This window comes from Cavia porcellus, unplaced genomic scaffold (genome assembly GCF_034190915.1).
Source record: "Cavia porcellus strain 051 isolate PalLab524CR breed Dunkin Hartley unplaced genomic scaffold, mCavPor4.1 scaffold_22, whole genome shotgun sequence".
In the NCBI taxonomy this organism is placed as follows: domain Eukaryota; kingdom Metazoa; phylum Chordata; class Mammalia; order Rodentia; family Caviidae; genus Cavia; species Cavia porcellus.
Genome location: NW_026947505.1, coordinates 6,168,601 through 6,189,302, shown reverse-complemented (window position 1 = coordinate 6,189,302; position 20,702 = coordinate 6,168,601). Strand labels below are relative to the sequence as shown.

At 45.9% G+C, this 20,702-nt stretch overlaps 1 protein-coding gene across 1 annotated transcript in view; it reads right to left on the bottom strand.

The window, feature by feature from the left end:
* Positions 1-20,702, bottom strand: part of Ect2l (epithelial cell transforming 2 like) — a 91,819-nt gene that overhangs the window by 27,122 nt on the left and 43,995 nt on the right. Inside the window, exons 5-12 of the mRNA XM_063233378.1 lie at positions 17,161-17,413; positions 16,394-16,562; positions 13,136-13,253; positions 11,174-11,339; positions 9,132-9,260; positions 4,516-4,608; positions 3,047-3,229; positions 170-273 (exon numbers count right to left, since the gene is read on the bottom strand). Of these exons, the coding sequence (XP_063089448.1) occupies positions 170-273; positions 3,047-3,229; positions 4,516-4,608; positions 9,132-9,260; positions 11,174-11,339; positions 13,136-13,253; positions 16,394-16,562; positions 17,161-17,413 (1,215 nt within the window). The remainder of the gene's footprint in view (positions 1-169; positions 274-3,046; positions 3,230-4,515; positions 4,609-9,131; positions 9,261-11,173; positions 11,340-13,135; positions 13,254-16,393; positions 16,563-17,160; positions 17,414-20,702) is intronic.

Here is a 20,702-nt window from a genome sequence, read left to right as displayed (position 1 = left end):
CCTGATTTTCTTGGACGCACAATCTCTCGGTGGCTGTTTTTACAAATGGATGAAATTTCTCTGAGGAATTGTGCCCCCAGATAAACTGATTTTAAAAATGATAAATCCAAACTAAGGATTTATTTGAGTTGGGATATTTCCGGTGCGCTTTCTTCAGCGAAATACTTACCGCGTGTTCTTTTGAGAGCTCCACCAACCCATCGGCCAGCGCCCGCGCAGTGTCCTGGTTATCTAGAATGCTGGCCGTGGTCATGGAGTCAGACATGATTTGCCCTGGAAATACACGGCCACGGGCCCTGCAGTTAATTTATGCAACGCACACGATCAAAAACGAAACAGCTCAGTCCTCCCAGTCACTCTTTAGTGAACAACAATAACAAAATGCAACGGAGTGAAAGTTTTACTACGTCATGAAATTTTTATGATGCCATAAAGTTATTTTCCATTATGCCATGAGAAAGAAGCTGACCTAGCACAGCCCTATAAAATACAAAGTGAGCCAAAGGGATTGAACTGTGCCCCACACAGCCAGCACCCACCCAGCAAAGCTGGTGCTGACCCAAATCGGTAAGAAGAAAACACACACACACACACACACACACACACACACACACACACAAGAAGGCGACCTTATAAGTTTAAGTGTTACATTCTTATTCCTGCCAAAATTTGCTCCTCATTTTCTTTTATCTTTGTGCTCAGAACATCAATATTTTAAATCCTTGGAAATAACATAGACACCTTTAAAAGTTTTTATGTCTTGAACACCATGCTTTTATTTGAAAATGAGTTTTTTTGCCATTGACTTCTCATTGCATAAATACATCATTAAAAAACCTCCCATCAGGGCTGGAGATTTAGCTCAGCAGCATAAGCACCTGCCTTGTAGGCAGGCGGTGCTAAGTTCGATCCCCCGTACGGATAAAAAAGAAAAAGACAAAAAAAAACCCGTCCATCTTTTCCAGGAACAGTGAGGCCCAGCTGTGATCCTGGCACCAAGAAGACGGAAGCAGGAGGGTCACCGTGAGTCCGAGACCAGGCTGGGCTCACCGTGCGTTCACAGCTAGCCTGACCCGTGTGGTGAGACCCTGTCTCAAGAAACCCCAGACAAACAGACGAACAAAAGCAACCTTCTGTCTTCAAGGGAAGGGGAAGGGGAGTAAACAGAACTAAGATGGGTCATGTCTGTGTCCCAACTCCCCGTGCTGAATATAATCATCACGTGCTACAAACACGCACTAAAAGAAAATTAAAACAATGTAACTTGCATCTTTAGAAAGTTAACCTTTCTTCTTTCCTGACTAGTCTTCAATATCTATGAAAGAATCAGGAGAAATTTCTCCCTGATTATAGCTTCATAATTATTTTTTTAAGTATTGGGTGAACACCTCCTAACTGTGGTAGACCAGATGGTATAAGAAAGTCAGAAGGCAATTGACAGGAATGGATAGAAAAGATGTAGCACTTCTATACAACAGAGTACTGCGCAAGCCATAAAGAAGAACAAACCTGGGCCAGGGGTTAGCTTAGTGGCTTAAGCGCCTGCCCTAGCAAGCATGAGGTTGTGAGTTTGAGCCGCAGTACCAAAAAAAAAGGACAAACCTGAAACTTTTATAGGTAAATGGATGCAACTTGACACCATATGCACAAGTGGAATAAATCAGACTTATATGTGTAAACATTGTATTGTGTCACTAGTGTGAGAAGCTGAAACACTATATGTGTATGTGTATGTGTGTATATATATATAAAATATAGTCAAGATAGTTATACTACTGATTTCTGAGTTCACTGAAGACAATTGGGTACAGCTGTCTTGCACTCTAGGTGACTGATTTAGGGATGGCAATGGGACACATATGTACCAGTGCTGCCCCCTGATTCTTGTGTTTTGAATTTTTTTTTCCTTCAGAAACAAAATATATTTGGAAAAAGAAAATCAGAGGGAAAATCCCTGCACTGGTAGCTTCATGTAAAGAGATGCAGGATGTTTATTGGCACTTAAAGCCTCTGTGCATGTGTCACTGACCCGTGCAGACAGGAACTAAGTGGGCATTTTAACAAACAGCAGGGCAGGGGAAGGGAAGAGGGGCGGCACTGGCAAGGTCGCCTGATGGGTGGCTTGGTCAGGTGGGAAGAACCAGGAGCAACAGGTGGGAAAAGCAGGCTGTTTGCCCAGATGATGAACAAATGCTCCATTTTAAAGAATGGGCTAGCGCAGTGGAAGAGTTGGGCGAGCCATTCCCCTGTTCCCCAGAATCCACTGTGACAGGTCCATCCCGGGCTTACCCGATGCTGGTGCTTAACTTTTAGGGCAAACTGTAATGGGCAAATGATCTCTGGCGCAGCAAGCGGCCAGTTTTGTCCAGGCCACCTGGCCAACACAGGAATTAAGACTTTAAAACTGGAATCAGCAGCAGCATTCTGATCATGAATATGTGCATTCTTGGTGGGCATTCATTGTACAAGTACATGAGGAAAAAAAGAAAAAGGGGGTAAAATTTTACTGAATAAAGGAAAGAAGGGAAAAGTTAAAAAATGAGAAAAGAAGGAAAAAATGGAAACAAAGCTTTTGTAAATGGGGTGGGAGGGGGAGTTAAAGGGAGGGTATAGGAATGGGGAAAAACAGACTCGAGTTATATCATGTACAGGTACTAACTATGATGAATGTGATTACTATGTATATCTAAAATGTGCCAATCAAATCTTAAGAGTTAAAAAATAAGTTTAAAAAAGTTACTGAAAAGGTTCAACAGTTAAATTTTATTTGTGTTTTCCTAATCTTACATTTTCTCTGGATAGGAAGTAAACTTTAAGTGGAGCATGATTGTGCTCCAGGAGGCTGAAGCAGGAGGATCAAAAGTTCAAACCGAGCCTCAGCAACTGAGTGCTTAGTGAGATTCAGTCTGTTTTTTTTTTAAAGGCTGGGTGTATAGCTCAGTGCAAAGGATCTGGGTTCAAAAGTCAATACAACAAAATACAATCATTTAAGAGGAGAGAATAAGCTTCATAATTAGAGTACGGCAGAAGGAGCCGGCGTCCTTACCGACCATCCTGGCGCTGATGACCTTCTGCAGGTCCTTCAGGAGCGGACCCAACTCCTTCCTCACGGACTTCAGGGCCTCCTCCAGGAGCTCCGCCCAGCAGGCCCAGGTCTGCAGCTTGGCTGGGCTGAAGTAGGTGGAAGGGGGAGCCCCGTCCCCCGGCGGCCCCAGCCACTCACTGAGAACTGACAGGAATTTTTTCCCTTTAATATCAGCTCAGCAACTTGAGCTCAGGTGAAAGAACCCCACTTCTTGTTTAAAACACAACCAAAACTCAGTTGTATTTCTAGTGGGGTTCTCAGCCTTTTTCCTAACACTAAGATTAAACTTGCCACAACAGACGACAACAAGAACCTCACCAAGGGCACAGGGCATCATTTCCAGTGCCCGCCCTGTCGCATGCCAGGGGGACACATTCTGCTTGAAACTAGGAAGTACAGAGCTGCGGCCTTGCGCCTCGGGAAGCGGGTCCTCATCTCAGTGAGAGCACACTGCAGCTTGTTTTCACCCTGGAAGTGCCGGCCCGGAGGTTCCGTTCGCTTTGCCCGGCTCCACATCCATTCAGATGGGGATGTTACTGGCAGCCGCGTGGAGAGCTTTACAGTGAGTTTCTTCACAAGGTAAATGAGCAGAAAGGGAAAGGAGGAGGAAGACGAAGACGAAGAAGCAGACGAGGAGGAGCAGGAGGAGCAGAAGCGAGCCCCTCTGAACTGCGAATAGAGCTGGCGGCCTGGCCCTCTCCCCTGCCTGTCCTGCGGACCTGTCCTTTCATGAGCTGAGGTTCCCAAGTCACTTTGGCTTCCGTGAAGTCAGTGTGCTCTCTCTCCCTCCAAAATTTGACACTCACGCCAACTTCCCCAGTCCTGAAAGGGCCTTGGCCTTTGGGAAAGAGATGCAGGGCCTTGTATGTGTCCCCACCAGTCCACTCCCTGTCTGATAAGAAGCAGGCCGAATTTAAAAGGCCGGTGATTCTGCAGACTGTGGCAAAGTAACGTGGTTTTCTCATTGGTCAGGGGATGTCGCATTTTGACCCAGCAGGGGCACTTCAGTAAATGCTCGCCCTCGGATGAATTTAGTCTCTTCCATTTCTGATAATGCTACTGTACAGGATCTAGGTAAGACTTCCCTCCCCCTCCCTGTGGCTGCAGTTCACGTTCCCAAACAAAATCATACCAATGAGAACTGGCTGGGGCCCTAAGCACAGCTGCCCTGTGCTTAGGATTTCTCTAGATCAGCAACCTAATCTTTACTTGACTCTTAATGATGACGTTTTCACCAGTTTTTTGTAAGTGATGGTTTGAAGCAAAATATTTGCCAAACAAAAGCCTCTTCAAGCAAACCACCCAGCAGTACGAAATTACATGTTGTGGGGAGCACCTGCATTCCCCAGGAAGGCAGCCATGGACCCCGGTCATTCCGGCAGGACTCCCTGTCCTTGTCCCTCAGTGGCCCCAAGGCTGTGCACACTTACTGTGTTGGAATGAGCCAGTGGCCACGCCAGTGGGGGCGGTGAAGAGCGTGCCAGTCAGCTGCGACAGCTGGGAAAGGGCCTCCACACCTGCCTCTGATGGGCAAGAGCACCTGCGTTAGTTCACCCACGGGCCTCTCTGGCCACCGGGAAGCAAACTGCTCTCTTAAGAGACGCGGGCCCCGCAGGGCCATCAGCAGTCACCATCCCCACCGAGCACTCCACCTGCACCTTGCAGCAGCTCACCTCAAAATACCAAAGCCCAAACCTTCCCTTCATGAGGCTTGAAGGAGAGGCTGGAGGAGGGGCATGGCCGTGGGCCTGCTGCTTATTTGCAAACGTAGCATATTCAGCCCAACCACGGAGAAAAGTCGGTATTTATTTTCTAAAATAATTTAACTCACAGATTTTTTTTTTATTATTGTTAGACTGAAAACAGATCAGAGCAGAGTGGAAAACAGGGATCCAACTGAACCCGTCACTGATGCCCTCCCTTCTCCACTGGCATAGCAGAGGGACGGGGTTACTGAGTTCAGGGCATCAATCGCACTTGGAATGATGCTCCTGTGATGGACACATGTGTTTTAATTCTTTGTGGTCCCAGAATAAGTAATTACTTCAAGTTACATCAATTACCTATTAGAAAGGGATGGTAGAGACTGAGAGGTTTGCACGTCTCTCCCAACTATCTAATGTCTTCATTGACAAACCAAGGGAGGAGCCCAAAATTAGATCTTTAGTCAAATGATTTAGCCCAATGATTTCAGCAAAATTGCAAATGAGATTCAGTAAGGAATGAACAGTCATTTGTTTTATTTTATTTTATTTTTTTTTGAGACAGAGTCTTCTTCTGTAGTCTAGCCTGACCTTGAACCCACTATGAAGCACAGCCCATCCTAGAATTCATAGTGATCCTCCTGCCTCAGCCTCCCAAGTGCTGGAATTACAGATGTGCACCAATATGCTAAGCAGAAAGAGCAATCTTTACAAAGAACAATACCAGAAAAACTAGATATCTATATGTAAAAAAAAATTAAACCTTTGTTAATATAATACTCTATTAAAAGAAATGAAATAAATGGATCACAAACCTAAGTGTCAGAACAAATCCTAATGCATAAGAGGAAATCTTTGTGACCTTTAATTAGGTAGGGAGTTTTTAGATATGCTTCCAAAAGTATAATTTCTAAAGAGAATAATGAATAACTTGATTAAGAACTTCTGCTCTTCAAAAGAAACTATTCAGTGCCGTAAAATATGTCACAGGGGGTAAATAAACTTGTTTTTAAAACATGCAAAACATTTGAATGAACACTTCACTAAGGAAGATACACAGACAGCAGACAAGTACACAGACACTTGGTCATTAGGAAACTGCAGATGAAACACCACCACGCTCCGCCTGAATGGCTAAAGCTAAGGCCACTGCCCACTCTAGTGTGGGCAGCTGGAGATCTCCGTGTCTCCACGGGGAGGGGGCATGGGGTGCAGGCACAGGCTCTGCCGATGGAGACGGCCCCGGGAATCAGCATCAAAAAGCTGGAGTGGCTCAGACAAAGGGAGAGAAAGAAGCTGAGGCAGGAGGGTCGCTGTGAGCGCGAGGCCCAGCCTGGGCTACACATAGAGTTCAAAGCCAGACTGAGCTACACAGAAAGATCGTGTCTCCAAAAAAAGTTCAGATTATTCCAGAGCGACGGTGATAGCGTGAGACAGTTGAGTCCAAGTTTATCGAGGAAGCAGCCAAGTGACAAGGGCAGCGTGACAGGAGGGGACAGGCGCAAGTGGATGTGTGGACGGGAGGGATTCGGGGTAAGGACTGCTGGGAGGGATATGTGAGTGCAGGGTCTGGACGCGGGCTGCAGAGACAAACGCTGTAGTGGAGAGTGACTCGGCCAGCCAGCGGCCAGCGGAGTGACAAGCTGAGCAGTGATGCCGGATGCCAGGTGGTGGCTCATGCCTTAGTCCAGCTACTCAGGAGGCTGAGGCAGGAAGATTGCTTGAGCCTAGGATTTGAGACCAGGCTAGGCAACACAGTGAGACCCTGCCTCAAAAAATTAAATTAAAAAAAACAGATCTGGGGGCTGAGAATTCAGGGTGTCTGCTGGTTAGTTCATCCAGCTGAGTCTTGCAGGGCTGGTGCCACAGCCCAGATCCAGAGCACGAAATGTAGTTTGGGTGCCATAAATTTCACTTGACACAATTTTTGTACCACCAAATTCTCTCTTCTCTCTTCTCTTTGCCGCGACTCTCTCTGCTTTTCTTTTTTTTTTTTTTTTCCGTTTTTATCGGTACCAGGGATCGAACTCACGACTGCCTGCTTGCAAGGCAGGCGCTTATGCCACTGAGCTAAATCCCCAGCCCCTCTCTGCTTTTCAATGACTTACTCCCCCCCCCCTTTTTTTTTTTTTTTTTTTTTTTTTTTTTTTTTTTTGCTTTTACACCTGCTGAAAAATTTGCTCTGGAGGCTGAGGGTAGAGCTCAGTAGTAAAGTTCTCACCTCCCATGAGCAAGGCCCTGGGTTTGATCCCAAGAATCACCAAAATAAACTCACTTTGTTCTCATTCCAAAAATAATGTTAGTTCATTCAGAAAATAGAGACAAACAAAAATTATTTTAAAAGGGTAAAAAAAAAAATCAAAGCATGGTGGCACACACCTGTAATCCCAGCACTCGGGAGGCAGAGGCGGGAGGATTGTCCTGAGTTTGAGACCAACGTGGCCTATACAGTGAGGTCAACGCCAGCCTAACTACATTCTAAGACAAAAAACAAGCCAAAACCAAAACTCTCAATTATGATCCTGTCCCACTACTGCTGCTTACACCACATGCAACAGCCCTTCAAACCCTTGGCTATTCGGACGCTACCATCCCCTCTGCCCCATGCCAGGCTCAAAAATGGGACCAAGCCATCCATACCCTTTGTAACCTATTCTTTTCTTTTCTTTATTTATTTTGAGTTTTGTGAGACAGGGTCTCACTATGTAGTTCAGGCTGGCCTCAAACCCATGGTAATCCTCCTGCCTCAGCCTCCTGAGTGCTGGGATTACAGGTATGTGCCACCAGGCCCAGCTTGTAACCTAGTCTTTTAAAATTGACTTCTAACATTGAAAACTTATAACTGCATCTAGAAACAGGAACTGTTAGTGTTTTGCTCTAATTCCTAGATTTCTCTATCTGTATTTTCTACAGGGTCCACATTGTGTCTCTTTATGTAGTAACTTTATAAGTTATTTACGAATTCTTTGACATGACTCCATCTCCTTTTAGCCCCTCCTTCTCTTCTTCATTTCTTTCTTTCCTCTGGCCGAAGCCCAGTTCATATGAGGAACAGGCCTGCGGAAGTGCGGAGTATGAAAACATCAAGCCAGGTGTGCTAGCACAACGCCTAGAGTCTCGGCACGCTAGGAGGCCGGGGCAGGAGGATCGCATGTTTGAGTCCAGCCTGGGTAACTTAGCGACTTAGTGATACCTTGTTTCAGAAACAAATAATAAGCTTTTTCAAGAATGGATAATAAGAAACATTCTGAGAAAATTTAATTTCCTACTTCCTCTCCCCTGCTCCACTTGGTAAAATGACCTAGCCCAGAAATGCAGAGCCTTTTTCTTTTCTTTTCTTCTTTTTCAACAGATAACCAGTCTGAACCTGACAGCGTTTCTGGAGTTTTCCTTTAAGCACAGAAATCCACTTAATCACCATGGCAGAGCGCAGACAGATGGCATTTCAGAGGGCATTAGCACCCTCCAGGGTCACCAAGCACCCTCTGTAAAGCACTTCACTGCTTTTAATGCTACCTGAGTACTGGTTTTAATTTTAGTTATCTAAGCATGGGCGCTAGTTAATGTTCACAGGTCCTAGAGGTCAGGCTCGGTGCTGGAGCCTAGCGCTTCTATGAAGCAGCAGAGGCCCACAGACCTGCCGAGGGCCACTTGGCCGAGGAGTGCTCTGAGCAGACTTGGGTCCATGTCCTTGGTCACCAAGGTCACTCCAAGTTCTGGACCCGGCGAGGTCAGTTTTGTCAGCGGGGTAATCACGGTTCCTCAACTGGTCAGGCACTTTCCCTGTCACTATGGGGGCTGAGCTTATTGTATCTTCCAGAATAAACAGAAATAATGCTGCCGGGTCTTGCTGGGAGTGACTTTATGCATGCAGAGGTGAATTCCTCTCTGATCCCTTTTCCCTGTCTATGTGAGCTACAAAGAGAGAAAGAAAGACTGAAATGTGGCTGAATCGTTTGACCGGTGGGCATTTTACAAATTCACATGCAAAAAATATTGCTATGACTTGGATCTATCATGACCCTGAATTCTCGCATGCTCACAGGATGAGGGGACCGTGTGAGCCACAGTCACGGGCAGACTCATCCCTGGGGAGGAGCAGCAGCTGAGTGGTTACGGGGGTCCCCGGGTGTGGCCCCGAGGGTGGATTCTCACCCGGCTCCTCGCCCTCCGCCAGCCCCTTCCTCTGTGTCCCTCTGCCTGGAGCTGCCAACCTGGGCTGAAACAGGCGCCCTCCTGTAAGTTGTGGCATGATGTGTTCTGTGCGGTGATGAGAAAGCGACCACACCTCACATCACAGAGAGGACACAACCACTGCATCCCTGTGGGTGCTCAAAGCTGACCTGATGCGCCAAGTGGCACGAAGAGGTCGACGTGTCCCCCTTCTTCCTCGGTGGCCACGAAACTTCCCAGTGTCTCCCAGAAGTCTCTCACTTCAGGCTTCAGTAAATTTTCAATATCAATTTTATAGCCTAAGGCAAAAATGACACTGTCACTTTAACTTGTAATAGTATCAGGGAAGAAAGTCTCGGGGGAGTGAAGAAATGAAACCCCAAATCTCAGGGCCCAACATCTGCCCACCGCCCAAGATCTCGAGGACATGGAGCCTCACGTGCACCCTGTCAGGGGCCGGAGGTGCCACTGGACACTCCGGTGACCGCGGTGTCCTCCACACTCTGGTTCACCGAGTCTGTGTCCTCTGGCAGCTGTGTGAATTGCCAGCCCAGTGGGGGTCGGGGAATGGCTGGCCGAGTCCCAGGAGCTTGCTGCTAAGTTTCAAAGCAGAAATTCCTCCCACAGTTGTCAGTCAAAATACAAGCTGCTGGGGGAGGAGTGAGGCCCCGGAGACGCCACATGTGAACTGGAAGTCTCCTTTCTCTCTCGCTCCCTGGGAAGTGATTCAAGGGCTCACTCTGCCGTCTTACGAGTTCCCTGCCAGCTGGACCCTTGGTCACCTTGTCCCCTGGTAGGGTTTATACCTGGATGTCCCCCCAAAGCCTCATGGCTTGTAAGTGGGGCTTTTGAAAGTTGATGGCATCATGAGTTTGAATCATAGCTAACTCTGTGACAGGAAGGGGGCCCTGGTCAGAGGAGGGAGGTCACGGGGTGTGACCTGTGAGGTGCATCTCACCCCCACCCTTCCCTCCTTCCTGTGCTTCCTCGCCACCATGCTGGGAGGAGCCCCCCACCCACCCAGGCCTTTTGCCCTGCCCTCTCTGTGTTTATTTTTTTTTACTTTTTTTTTTTTTTATCGGTACCGGAGATCAAACTCTCGACCACCTGCTTGCAAGGCAGGTGCTTATGCCACTGAGCTAAATACCCAGCCCTGCTCTCTGTGTTTAAGCCCGCCTACCATGGACTGAGACCTCTGAACTGCGAGCCAGTAAACCTCTCCTTTAAGTTGACAGTGTTGGGTATTTTGTCCCAACATCAAAGAAGGTGACTAAGATAGCTCCTCTTCTCTAACTCCCAAGGATGGAGATTTGATGATAGTAAAATTAAAACCATTTATACTTTAGGTAATAAAGGAAGACATGAGCTATATAAGGGAGAAAGAAACTAGAAGTTTACTTCTAAAATGATCCTCATTTCCTTCCCCGCAAAAGAGGAAGGATCCAAAAAACTCCAAGAAAATTTGCAGACCCAGCATTTCTCATAATAGCCAAGAGTTGGAAGCAACCTAAATGGCCATCAATGGATAAACTGATAAATAAAATGTACTACACACATGCAATAGAACATTATTTGACATTAAGAAAGAGAATCTCATCACACATGTCACAACACGGGCTGAACCTTGGAGAGAGTGTGCTAAGTGAAATACACCAGACACAAAAAGACAAACACATTTGATGCCTCTTGCATGAATGAGGGAACTAAAATCAGTAGAATGATGGTCGGCTGGGATCATGGAGAGGGGAAAGATGAGCTACTGTTTAATAAGTAAGGGTTTTGGTTTTACAAAATGAAAACATCCTGGAGGGCTGCTTACAATATGAGTACAGTTGTCATTGCGGGGGCACATTGTGATCCCAGCACTGAGGAGGCTGAGGCAGGAGGATTGCCACGAATTTGAGGCCAGCCTGGACTACATAGTGAGTCTGAGGCTAGCCTGATCTACACAGTGAGACCTTGGCACCAAAAACATAACCCCCCACCCAAAACCCTAGTAAACTTAACACCACTGACTTGTACACTTAAAATGGTTAAGACAGTAGCTTTCATGTTGTTTTTAATCATAATTGTTTAAAGTTATCAAAACTTGCTTCACAATCAGTACTTTTCAGCAAACTGAAATTTAAATGGCAGTCTGAAAGCCACGCGTGCCGACGGCACTACCCAGGCGCGAAGCTGCCTGGCTGCTCCTTGCCAGTCCCCATCCTACCTTGCAGTAAATTCATCTCTCTGCTGTCTCCATCGCTAAATATCCCCACACTGCGTGCCTTCCGCCCGGCCAGGGCTTTCTCCGTGAGACACAGCAGGCTGTCCAGGGGCTTGCTGTACTCGTACACTGCAGAGAGCACGCCGGCCTGCACGCTGTCCACCAGCAGCTGGAGAGCAAAAGGACAGCTCAGGCCCCAGCGCCCACTGCCTCAGAGTGGCTAGGAAGAAAGACTCCTGAGGCTGCGCGATGCGCTGTGACTGCTAAAGAATGATTTTCAGAAATGGCACAAGTTAGGCTTCCTGCTTCATTGGTTTCTTTTTAAATTATTTTACTTCTTTTCTACTGATGAGAAGAAATTTAAGTTTACTTGCAAGTCTATCTCTCAGAGATAAATATCGATAACAATCTGGCTTATTTTACCCCGTCCTCTTACACCACGCACAGAGACATGCATACGACTTTCAGAAATACTGAAAGCAGCTCAGGCAATTTTGCAACAGACTTCTTAAATTCAAAGTTTTCCTCCTAATTATGAATTTTTGGATGATCAGTGTCGATTGATATTTTCCACTTAATGTTAAGACCACTGTTCTTTGACTTCAACAGCCAAACAAACTTGCTCTGGCATGACAAAGTTAGCTGATCACAGCGGACGGTGAAAAGTCATTGATGTTGTTGGTTTTTTCCAAAACCTCATGACTCTTTCTCTGTCCCAGTCAGCTGAACTGTGAAATACCACGGGGCTGGGTCCTACCTTTTGCCCCAACCACTCCCTGATCGGTGATCAAGTAAGAGCTTACGCTGTCAGCTTAGGTAAAGAGGGAGGGAGGGTGGGGGAACGGACTGGAGCTGCTCCCTGCGCCCACGCGGTGCCTTTCAAGATCAGGGACCTGTCTGCGGCCCACAGATCAGAGCTGCAGCTTATCTCATGTAGTTGTCAGGGGTAGAGGCAACTCCCATGTGGCCCAAAGAAGTGAGTGCAGATCTACACAGTTCAGATCTATATTGTCACAAACAGAACTTGAGTGAAGTTTCTCGGTTGGGTGATGCACACAGCCTCCTCCAGAGTGTCATCCCCACACCTGCCTGTGCGTGTTCATGCTCAGGGTATGCGTCCATGTATACAAGTGTGTCCTAACTTTCGGTGCAGTTAGGCCTCGGTGAGTTCGTTTGAAGCTGGAAACACTGTATGTCAAATGAAAATGACTGCATGCAGCTAAGCTGGCGCACAGCGTGCTCAGGTGTTGCTGTGACCTTGTGACTGAGCGGCTGAGGTCCCTGCCATACTGCCATTGGCAGGTGGGGACCCTGCTGCAGGACCAGCTGCAGACAAGGTCACAGCATGGCTTCTCCCAAGTGCATCTCTTGTTAGCATTATGAGATCAAAAACTCAGTAACTCAAATTACAACAATACAGGGACCTTCCAAATACATATACTAAAAGCTCACGTTTCTTTTTGAGTCTCCTATGTGCTTCCATTATTTTTCATGTTCATATTAAAATTAAAAACTACAACTTCTTTATATAGAAAAGATATTTTAATTGAATGGTACCCTAATAAACAGATCACAAAACAGGACTCCCAGCCGTCTTCTGAGAGATGGTGTTACATAATATCATTAATTCTGTGTGAATTCCAGAGAAGTGTAAAAAGGATTCTTAATTGACATTGTTTTTTGAACTAAGTACAACAAATTTACTTCATTAAGGCTATTTTAGACACCTACTAAACCCAGGCAGTTTGAGTCTCTAATATTTTTCAAATTATTTTGACTTAGGGTTATTGTTTCTGGTTATTAAAACTGTTTAGGGGTCTGTAAGTTTCCACGTAGATCACACAGTTTCCCTTTTAGAACATCAATCATCTTCATGCACGTGGTGACCAAAGACAATGACACTCCTACTACTCTAGATGGAAGGAAACTCATTCAAGAATGGGCTGGCTCGCAACCCAGCCATACCTCATACGCAGGAATCCGAGATGATATTAATATGAAGCGTGGCTCGTCCTTGTTAGCAACTCCATGCCAATTTTTCTTCGATAAAGAAGGGTAGGAATGGCTTCCAGAAACATTGCTTCTACAGGGAACAAAGGGGACTCCATGCAGTTCTAATATTCTCGTAATCCGACTTTGGCTAAGGAGCACCCATGTCCTGTACCTGGCCCTTCCTAGGGACTGGGGACACCCCGAATGGGCCTGCATGGGAGTGGAGCCAGATATGCTCTTGGGCCTCAGCTGCCTACGGTGGGAGGCTGGAAAGGTGGCTTGGAACTTGGCTTCGGTTGAGCACTTAAACTCAGTCACAGTACACGCCGGGGTCAAAACGACATTTATGAAGGAGTAGCTTCTAGGTCCTTCTGGCCTTGGCAGCTCCGGGGTCCCCACTGTCCCCATGGCCACCTTACCTCCAAGTTACCAAGGACAGGGGCTCCCTCGGTTTCTTGAATTCTTTGTGCATCGTGAGCAAGCACATGTAATGCTCACACTCGCAAATAATCAGACAAGGAGACCTGCGTGCCACGTGAGTGTGTGAAGTGGAAAGAGTGTTGGAACCCTGAGGATTTTAGGTTCCAGTCCAGGAGACTGTGACAGTGGGCAAGTCATGTCACCTATCAATTTTCTTCTCTGAAAACAAAGATGAGTGAGGTTACATGGCCTCTAGGATCCAAAGGTTTTAAAAAATTTTTTTAAGTTTCTAAGAAGCTGTGTAAATAATCATGAATGCTGGTGGAATGAATGAATGGGATAAAAATGGAATTTTTGGTAATTTTATTAGCATCATTTTGGTCACTAAATGCTGCCAGCATTTCTCTAATTTGGGTAATAAAATGAGAATTACATGGCCAGGGATTTAGCTCAGTGGCATATGTGGCTGCCTGGCAAGTGCAAGGTCATGAGTCTGAACCTCAGTACCAAAAAAAAAAAAAAAAAAAAAAATTAACGAGAAAGAAAGAGGAAACAAGCACTGCAACAGCAGGGAGTCATAGAACACAGCGGGAATCTTAGCTCCGCAGGAGGCTGGGCAGAAAGTATGCAAGTTTGAGGCCTGCTCACCCAACTTAGTGAGACGCTGTCTCAGAATAAATAAGAAATGAAAAGGGTTGGAATGCAGCTCAAAGTACACGTCTTGGCTAATACGTACCAGCCTGTGGGTTCAGTCCTTAGTACAGCCAAATAGATAAGAAACAGAGAGACAGAGCCAGATATAGAGAGAAGGGAGAAAGACGGGGCAGAATGTTTGCAATAGAAATAGAAATGCTATTTGGGTCTACCTGGATACTGCTATAGTTTGGATTTGGAGTGACCCCAAAGTTCACATGTTGACATCTGATTCTCTCTCTCTCTCTCTCTCTCTCTCTCTCTCTCTCTCTGTCTGTCTCTCTCGTCCTGATTTTGCTGTCTTCCACTACCATGAACTGTAGCCCCTTTGCCTTGTGCCACCCTGACTTAGAACCAGCAGACTATGAGTTGAAACCTCCACGACCTGTGAGTTTAATTTTGGGCATTGGATATTTTGTCTCAACAATGATAGAAGTAACTGAGACAGAAATTGGTACCAAGAGTGGGGTCATTGTTATATGGTTCAGAAGCCTTTGGCAATGGCTTGTGAGAAGAGTTTTGAATGGTTGGGAGATGCTAGCTGAAAAAGTAGAGCTGGACCACCTTGGGCTGTACTGTATGGGAGATTCTGGTCAGAGCTCAAAAGATCAGGCTCAGAAGGTTTCTACTAGGAAGGACAGCATTTGCTGTCAGACTCCAGATGATGTGTGTTATGGCTTGGCAGCAAGTTTATTGCATTTTGCCTGAGACTAAGATTAAGGGAAGTAGGCTAATTAATCTTGCAGAAGTAATTTCAAAGCAGTCTAATGTTGAGGTGGTGGCATGGCTATTACTGAGGGCTTTTAGGCAGATCTTTATTGAGAATGAAGAGCAAAGAACCCAGCAGAATGATTTACAGCATTGTGAGTTTGGCTGAAAGGAAGCTCAAGTAAAGCTGTGGACTACAAAGATAGAGCAGAGATCTTAATTACCGAAAAAGAGTGGAAGAATAGAAAAGATGTCTTGAGAGCATCACAAGAAGTGGCAGGACTGTACCCCTTGTAGCCTCATAATTGCAAAACTGAAAGACTTTGCTTTGAGAAGAAATCCCAGGCACCATGATCTAGAATTGTAGTAGCATAGAGCATTTGTTCCTCAGAATTGGATTCAGAACACCCAGTGATTAGGCAGCTGATCCCTACATTCAAGACAGAGGGAAGCCTGGCTACGGCTCCTGCTTTTTTTTTTTTTTTTTTTTTTAATACATATAAAGGAATATACATGAGTCTTTGGGGGGAAGGGGAAGAATGTTATGGTTTGTGTCTAGATGGCCCCTCAAAGTCTCATGCAGTCTTAGACTTTTTTGGAGGTGGGTGAACCTAGAGTTTGTGACTGATTCAAGGTCTAATGCTGGGATTAAGGGTATAAGTGCCACATCACCCCAGGGCAGATAGCCTGCATACATCACAAGGGACAGAAAGGGTCTCTCTCTCTCTCGCTCTCTCTCGCTCTCTCTCTCTCTCTCTCTCTTCTCTCACTCTCTCCCTCTCTCCTCCCCCTTCTCTCTGTTTGTGCTGTTGCTTTTTCTGTCTTCCATCACCATGAACTGTTGCCCCTCTGCCATGTACGACCCTGCCTCAAAGCCAGCAGATTATAGACTGAAACCTCCACAAACTGTGAGCTAAATTCTCAGGTCATCATGTTCTATGCTACCACATGCCCAAGAAGAAACAAGTGACAATGAATTGAAACCTCTGCGACTCAGACCAAAATAAACCTCTCTTTTCCTTTTAAGTTGATTTATCTCAGGTTAAGTTGATTTATCTCTTCGTTATAGCAACACAAAGCTGATTAACACAGATAGTACTTGGAAATGGTTACTCCATAAAAAAGGGTTTTAATATGTTATTTGCTCAAAAACTTTATAAATATGCTATATCTACAATATTGCCTTATTGCAGTGTTAAGAACATATTAATATTAAGGTTGACTTAACTTTCTTCAAAAAACATTTTAAAGACTGTTATTCTTGAAAATTAAGTCATTATTTCCACCGGTATTTTTAGCATAGGAACCATATAATTACATGGTAGCTTTGTGTGTTAGCTAAATTATTCTAGAACAGATTATTGCTAACACAGGGTGGTTTTGAGTTTCAGTAGATGGCAGTTTGCTTACCGCGTGGGCAAAACCTCCAAGGATGCCAAAACAAGCTCCTTCTCCGAGGCTCCCTGTGATCCCGCCGAATCCCTCCACCTCTGGGAGACAGGAGGTGGGCCTCTGGGTGTGCACCAGCGGGAGCAGCCTGCCGCACTGCCCCAGGGCGGGCGAACTCTGAGTGACTCCTCTGGAGGACAAACAGCAGCGTTTGTTAGGCTGTCTCATCGCTCCACTCGCAGCTGTGAGCGATCAGTCACGCTAGGCCAAGGACTGAAGCTCAGAGGACAAGCGACTCTCCCTGTGGGCACCGGGTGATCAGTGTACAGGCTTCCCATCCACTGCCTCCAGGTGGGTCCCGCTGGCCACAGCCTCCGCAGAGGATGAGCTGGGAACACTTAGCTGAAAACAAGAGCACCCCCTCCCCTCCCCTCCCCTCCCCCCTCCCCTCCCCTCCCCTCCCCCTCTCTTACAAAATGCTATTCTTCCTGATTTCAGTCACATTTTTGTTTCTCCTTTTTCCCCATCAATCCACATTCGTCACGCCCAAGCCTATTTCCCGGCTTGGCTTGTGTTAGTACCTCCTTATCCTCCTTGCTTTTGGTTTTATAACCCTGAGAGGCCTATGGAGGCGCTGACCATTTGACCTTATATTCTCTAAATACCGAACTGTACTCAGTCCTCCATCGGAGCTTGCGCTAGCTAGCGCGTCTCCACACGCTGTTCCAGGAGGACAGCGCCGAGGCCCTCAGTTCTTGGGTAAGATACAATTGTTAAACGCTGCTCACTCTTACGAAGTGCAGTTTTCTCCCAGATTATTTTCCTGAGGCACTTTTCCCGTTGCCTCTCCGGGAGCTCCTCGGCCTCCGTGTTGGGTTCGCGCAGGGTCCCATGGACAGCGGCGGCCTCTCTGGGGGTCAGCCAGTCCAAGTCGGCCACGCACGCGAGGTAGTGGTGCTTCCAAGCACCGTACTCCTTGTCTGCTGGAGTGTAGGGCAGGAACCAGCCAAACCTGACGCACTTGGGCATCCACAAGCAGTCCTTCAGCAGAAGAAAGGCACATGAGTTTTCCAGCAACAAAGTTTTCAGGTGCACAGGAATTTTCTGTAACACCGCAGTCTCTGCAGTTGACTCCTGCATGGACTAGACATACAAACTTGACACTGAAAATATTAAATACAAGGTGCTCCAAGGAAAAATAGCCTTCTGTGACCATGTGTCATGTGAATGGTGTAGATTATGAGTGTGCCCACCGGACTAAGAAACACCAGCTGACTGGGTCAGCACAGCTCTGGGCGTGGCTGCGAGACCCTGAAAACAGGTGACCTCCGCGTAGTGTGTGGCTGACAGGGTGGGGGCTGAACGGGACAAAAGGGGAAAAGATGGAAGGCTGGTTTCTGTGCCTTCCACGGAGCTCCAGGCTTCACCTTCACCTTGGACACCGTCCCGTGGCTCCAGGGCACACACTGCAGCGTCCTGATTTGGATTCACCCAGGACACTGTGGTAAGCACCAGGCCTCTGTCTGTGTCCCTGGGACCTGCGGCACACACAGCCCTTTCCCGCTCTTCCACCCTGACTGCAGGCGGCCACTGAAAGCCAGCCTTGTAAATCCCTCCATGCTTGTTTATCTTGCATTAAATCTGGCTCTCTAGTAAGCACTGACTGGTACATGAATACATGCATCAGTTACCTTTGTACTTATCCAGTGTTTCCATAGCCCTGGATTATTTGTGTTTTGTTTTGTTTCGTTTTGTTTCCCTTTTTCAAGACAGGGTTTTGCCATACAGTCCAGGCTGGTCTTGAACTCACTTTGTAGTACAAGCTGGTCTTGAACTCTCAACAATCTTCCTGCCTCAGCCTCCCGAGTACTGGGATTATAGATGTGTGTCAGCACGCCCGGCCAGCGTTGGGTTATTTAAACCGTAGCTTCTGAGAATTCAGTTGCTAGCAGTGGTATGAGTAGTTTGTCTCCTCCCACTGAGAACAATTTTGGTTGAACTATATGATGTTGTCAGTATGCAGCCACTTTTAACATATGAAACCAATAAATTACATGGAATTCTGTTAAAATAACTATTAAAAATAACAATGACCGGCTAGGGATTTAGCTTAGCAGTATAAGCCTGGGAAGCGTGAGATCGTGAGTTCGATCCCTAGTACAAGAAGAAAAGAAAACTAACTGACTGGAAGCTACCAATGATGCAAGGACCTACGCCCAGGTGCACCTAATATTTGGCATCTACCGTTCAGTCAGGCAGGAGCCAGTTCCCAAGCAGAGTTTGTGAGGCCCAGAAGCAGAGCAGAAAAGGGCGGCTGAAGTTCAGGCTCGGACACCACGAAGGATTTTTAGCACCTCGGAGAAGAAAGGACACAAACCAACAGGCAGGGCCCAGTAAAGCAAAGACCCCTGGCAACCACAGCCTTTCAGCCGAGAACCTTTTTTGCGGAGAATGACGCTGAGTCAGAACAGCCATCACGAGGACTGAGGGCAGCTTGGAAACCCTCATTCCCTGCTGGACTTGCACAGTCTGCTCCCAGCTTCACCAAACATCAGAAGCAGAAGGAAATGCCCTCTGCAGGAAGAGACTCAAGTGACCACATCATGTTTAGACATGTTTAGACTCCCGATCCCCAAAAATCAGAATACAAAAAAAAAATGACAAATAGTCTTTTTGTTTTTAGTAATCACAGGGAGACCCTCAGGAGTCCAAACTTTGCAGTTATAAAACAAAGACTTTGTAAAGACACGCTATAATTAATTTGTCCAAAAATATGAATGACCAAGCTGGATGTGATAGTACATGCCTATAAGCTAAGTACTCTGGGAGACTGAGGCAGTAAGACGCCAAGTTTGAACCAAGCTTGGGGGCAACTTCTCCACTTAGTAGAAACCTTGTCAAAAGAAGTAAATGAATGAAAGGGTGCTGAAGGGCCTGAGTTCAATTCCCAGTACTAAAAAAAGAAAAGGAACATACATGACCAAGTAGAAAATTTTAGCAAAAAGAGGCAAAATAACTTTGTTTTTTTTTGGTTTTTTTTTTTTTTTTTTTGAGTCAGAGTCTGGCTATCTAGTGCAGGCTGGCCTCAAACTCATAGCAACCCTTTTCCCTCCCTGGTAAGCAGCGGCAGTGTGGCCCACTGCAGCCCTTCCAGGGGGAGAACCAGCAGTGTTTCCTGAGATCCACGCTGTGTTGGAACTTAAGACTCTGGGAAGCCAAGCCAGCACCTCCCCTCCCTGGTAAGCAGAGGTGGGGTGGCAGACTGCAGCCCTTCCAGGGGGAGAACCAGCAATATCTCCTGAGCTCCGCGCCATGTTGGAACTGAGGACGCTGTGAAAACAAATGACCATCCTGCCTCCTTGCTTAGCAATAGTGAACCTACTGCTACATGGCCTAGAGTCAATTATCCCACTTCCCCTTTCCTCCTTCCCCTCCTCCTCCCCGCCCATTAGCATGTGGGAACCAGAAATCTGAGCATCTCCTGGGAGACTGAACATAGCAAATAAGGGGGACTTCCTTCTACCATTTCTTTGAAGGCAAATATTTTTATTACTGTTTTGCTCTTTTCTGATTAATGGTACTGCTCTATTCAATATCCTGTTTTGATAAGTTCTATAGAGTTCTATATTTCATCTCACTTTGATATATGTGATTGAAAGAACAACTATTATGAAGATACCAAAATATACTGTGATACCTATTACTGTTATCCCGGTAACCTGCTGTGAAGTTCTGTACCAATTTCACTGTACGATCTTAGTTGGCTTTATTCTGACTTGTTCTGTTGTATACTTTCAAAATTAAAAAATAAATAAATAAAACCTCATAGCAACCCTTTTGCCTCAGCCTCTCAATTGCTGGAGTTACAGGTGTGCACCACCAAATCCAGCCACACATCCAAATTTTAAAGTTGAAAAATAAAATTTGAAAAATATATAAAAATAAAACTGAAATTTGAAGTTCAATGACTTGGTTTAAGAGGAGATTAGAATACAGCAAAATAAGTGATAAACAGGAGCAAAAAAAAAAAAGAAAAGAAAAAGAAAAATCCAGACTGAAACATTTAAAGCTAAAAAGATTGAAACCCCATATACAAAAAAGATGGAACTTAGGCGATAGAATAAAGTAGTCTAATAAGTACTGGAATCCCAGAGAAAAAGAACGTGAATAGAGAAGGAGCCATTTAAACCAATAATATCTGAAAATTGCTCAAAACTGATGAGTGATGTTAAATTTTAGCTTAAAAATAGCACTGCAAAAACACAAAACAGGATAAACATACATGTACAAACACACATGTTCACCAACGTACATGATGATAATAAAGTTG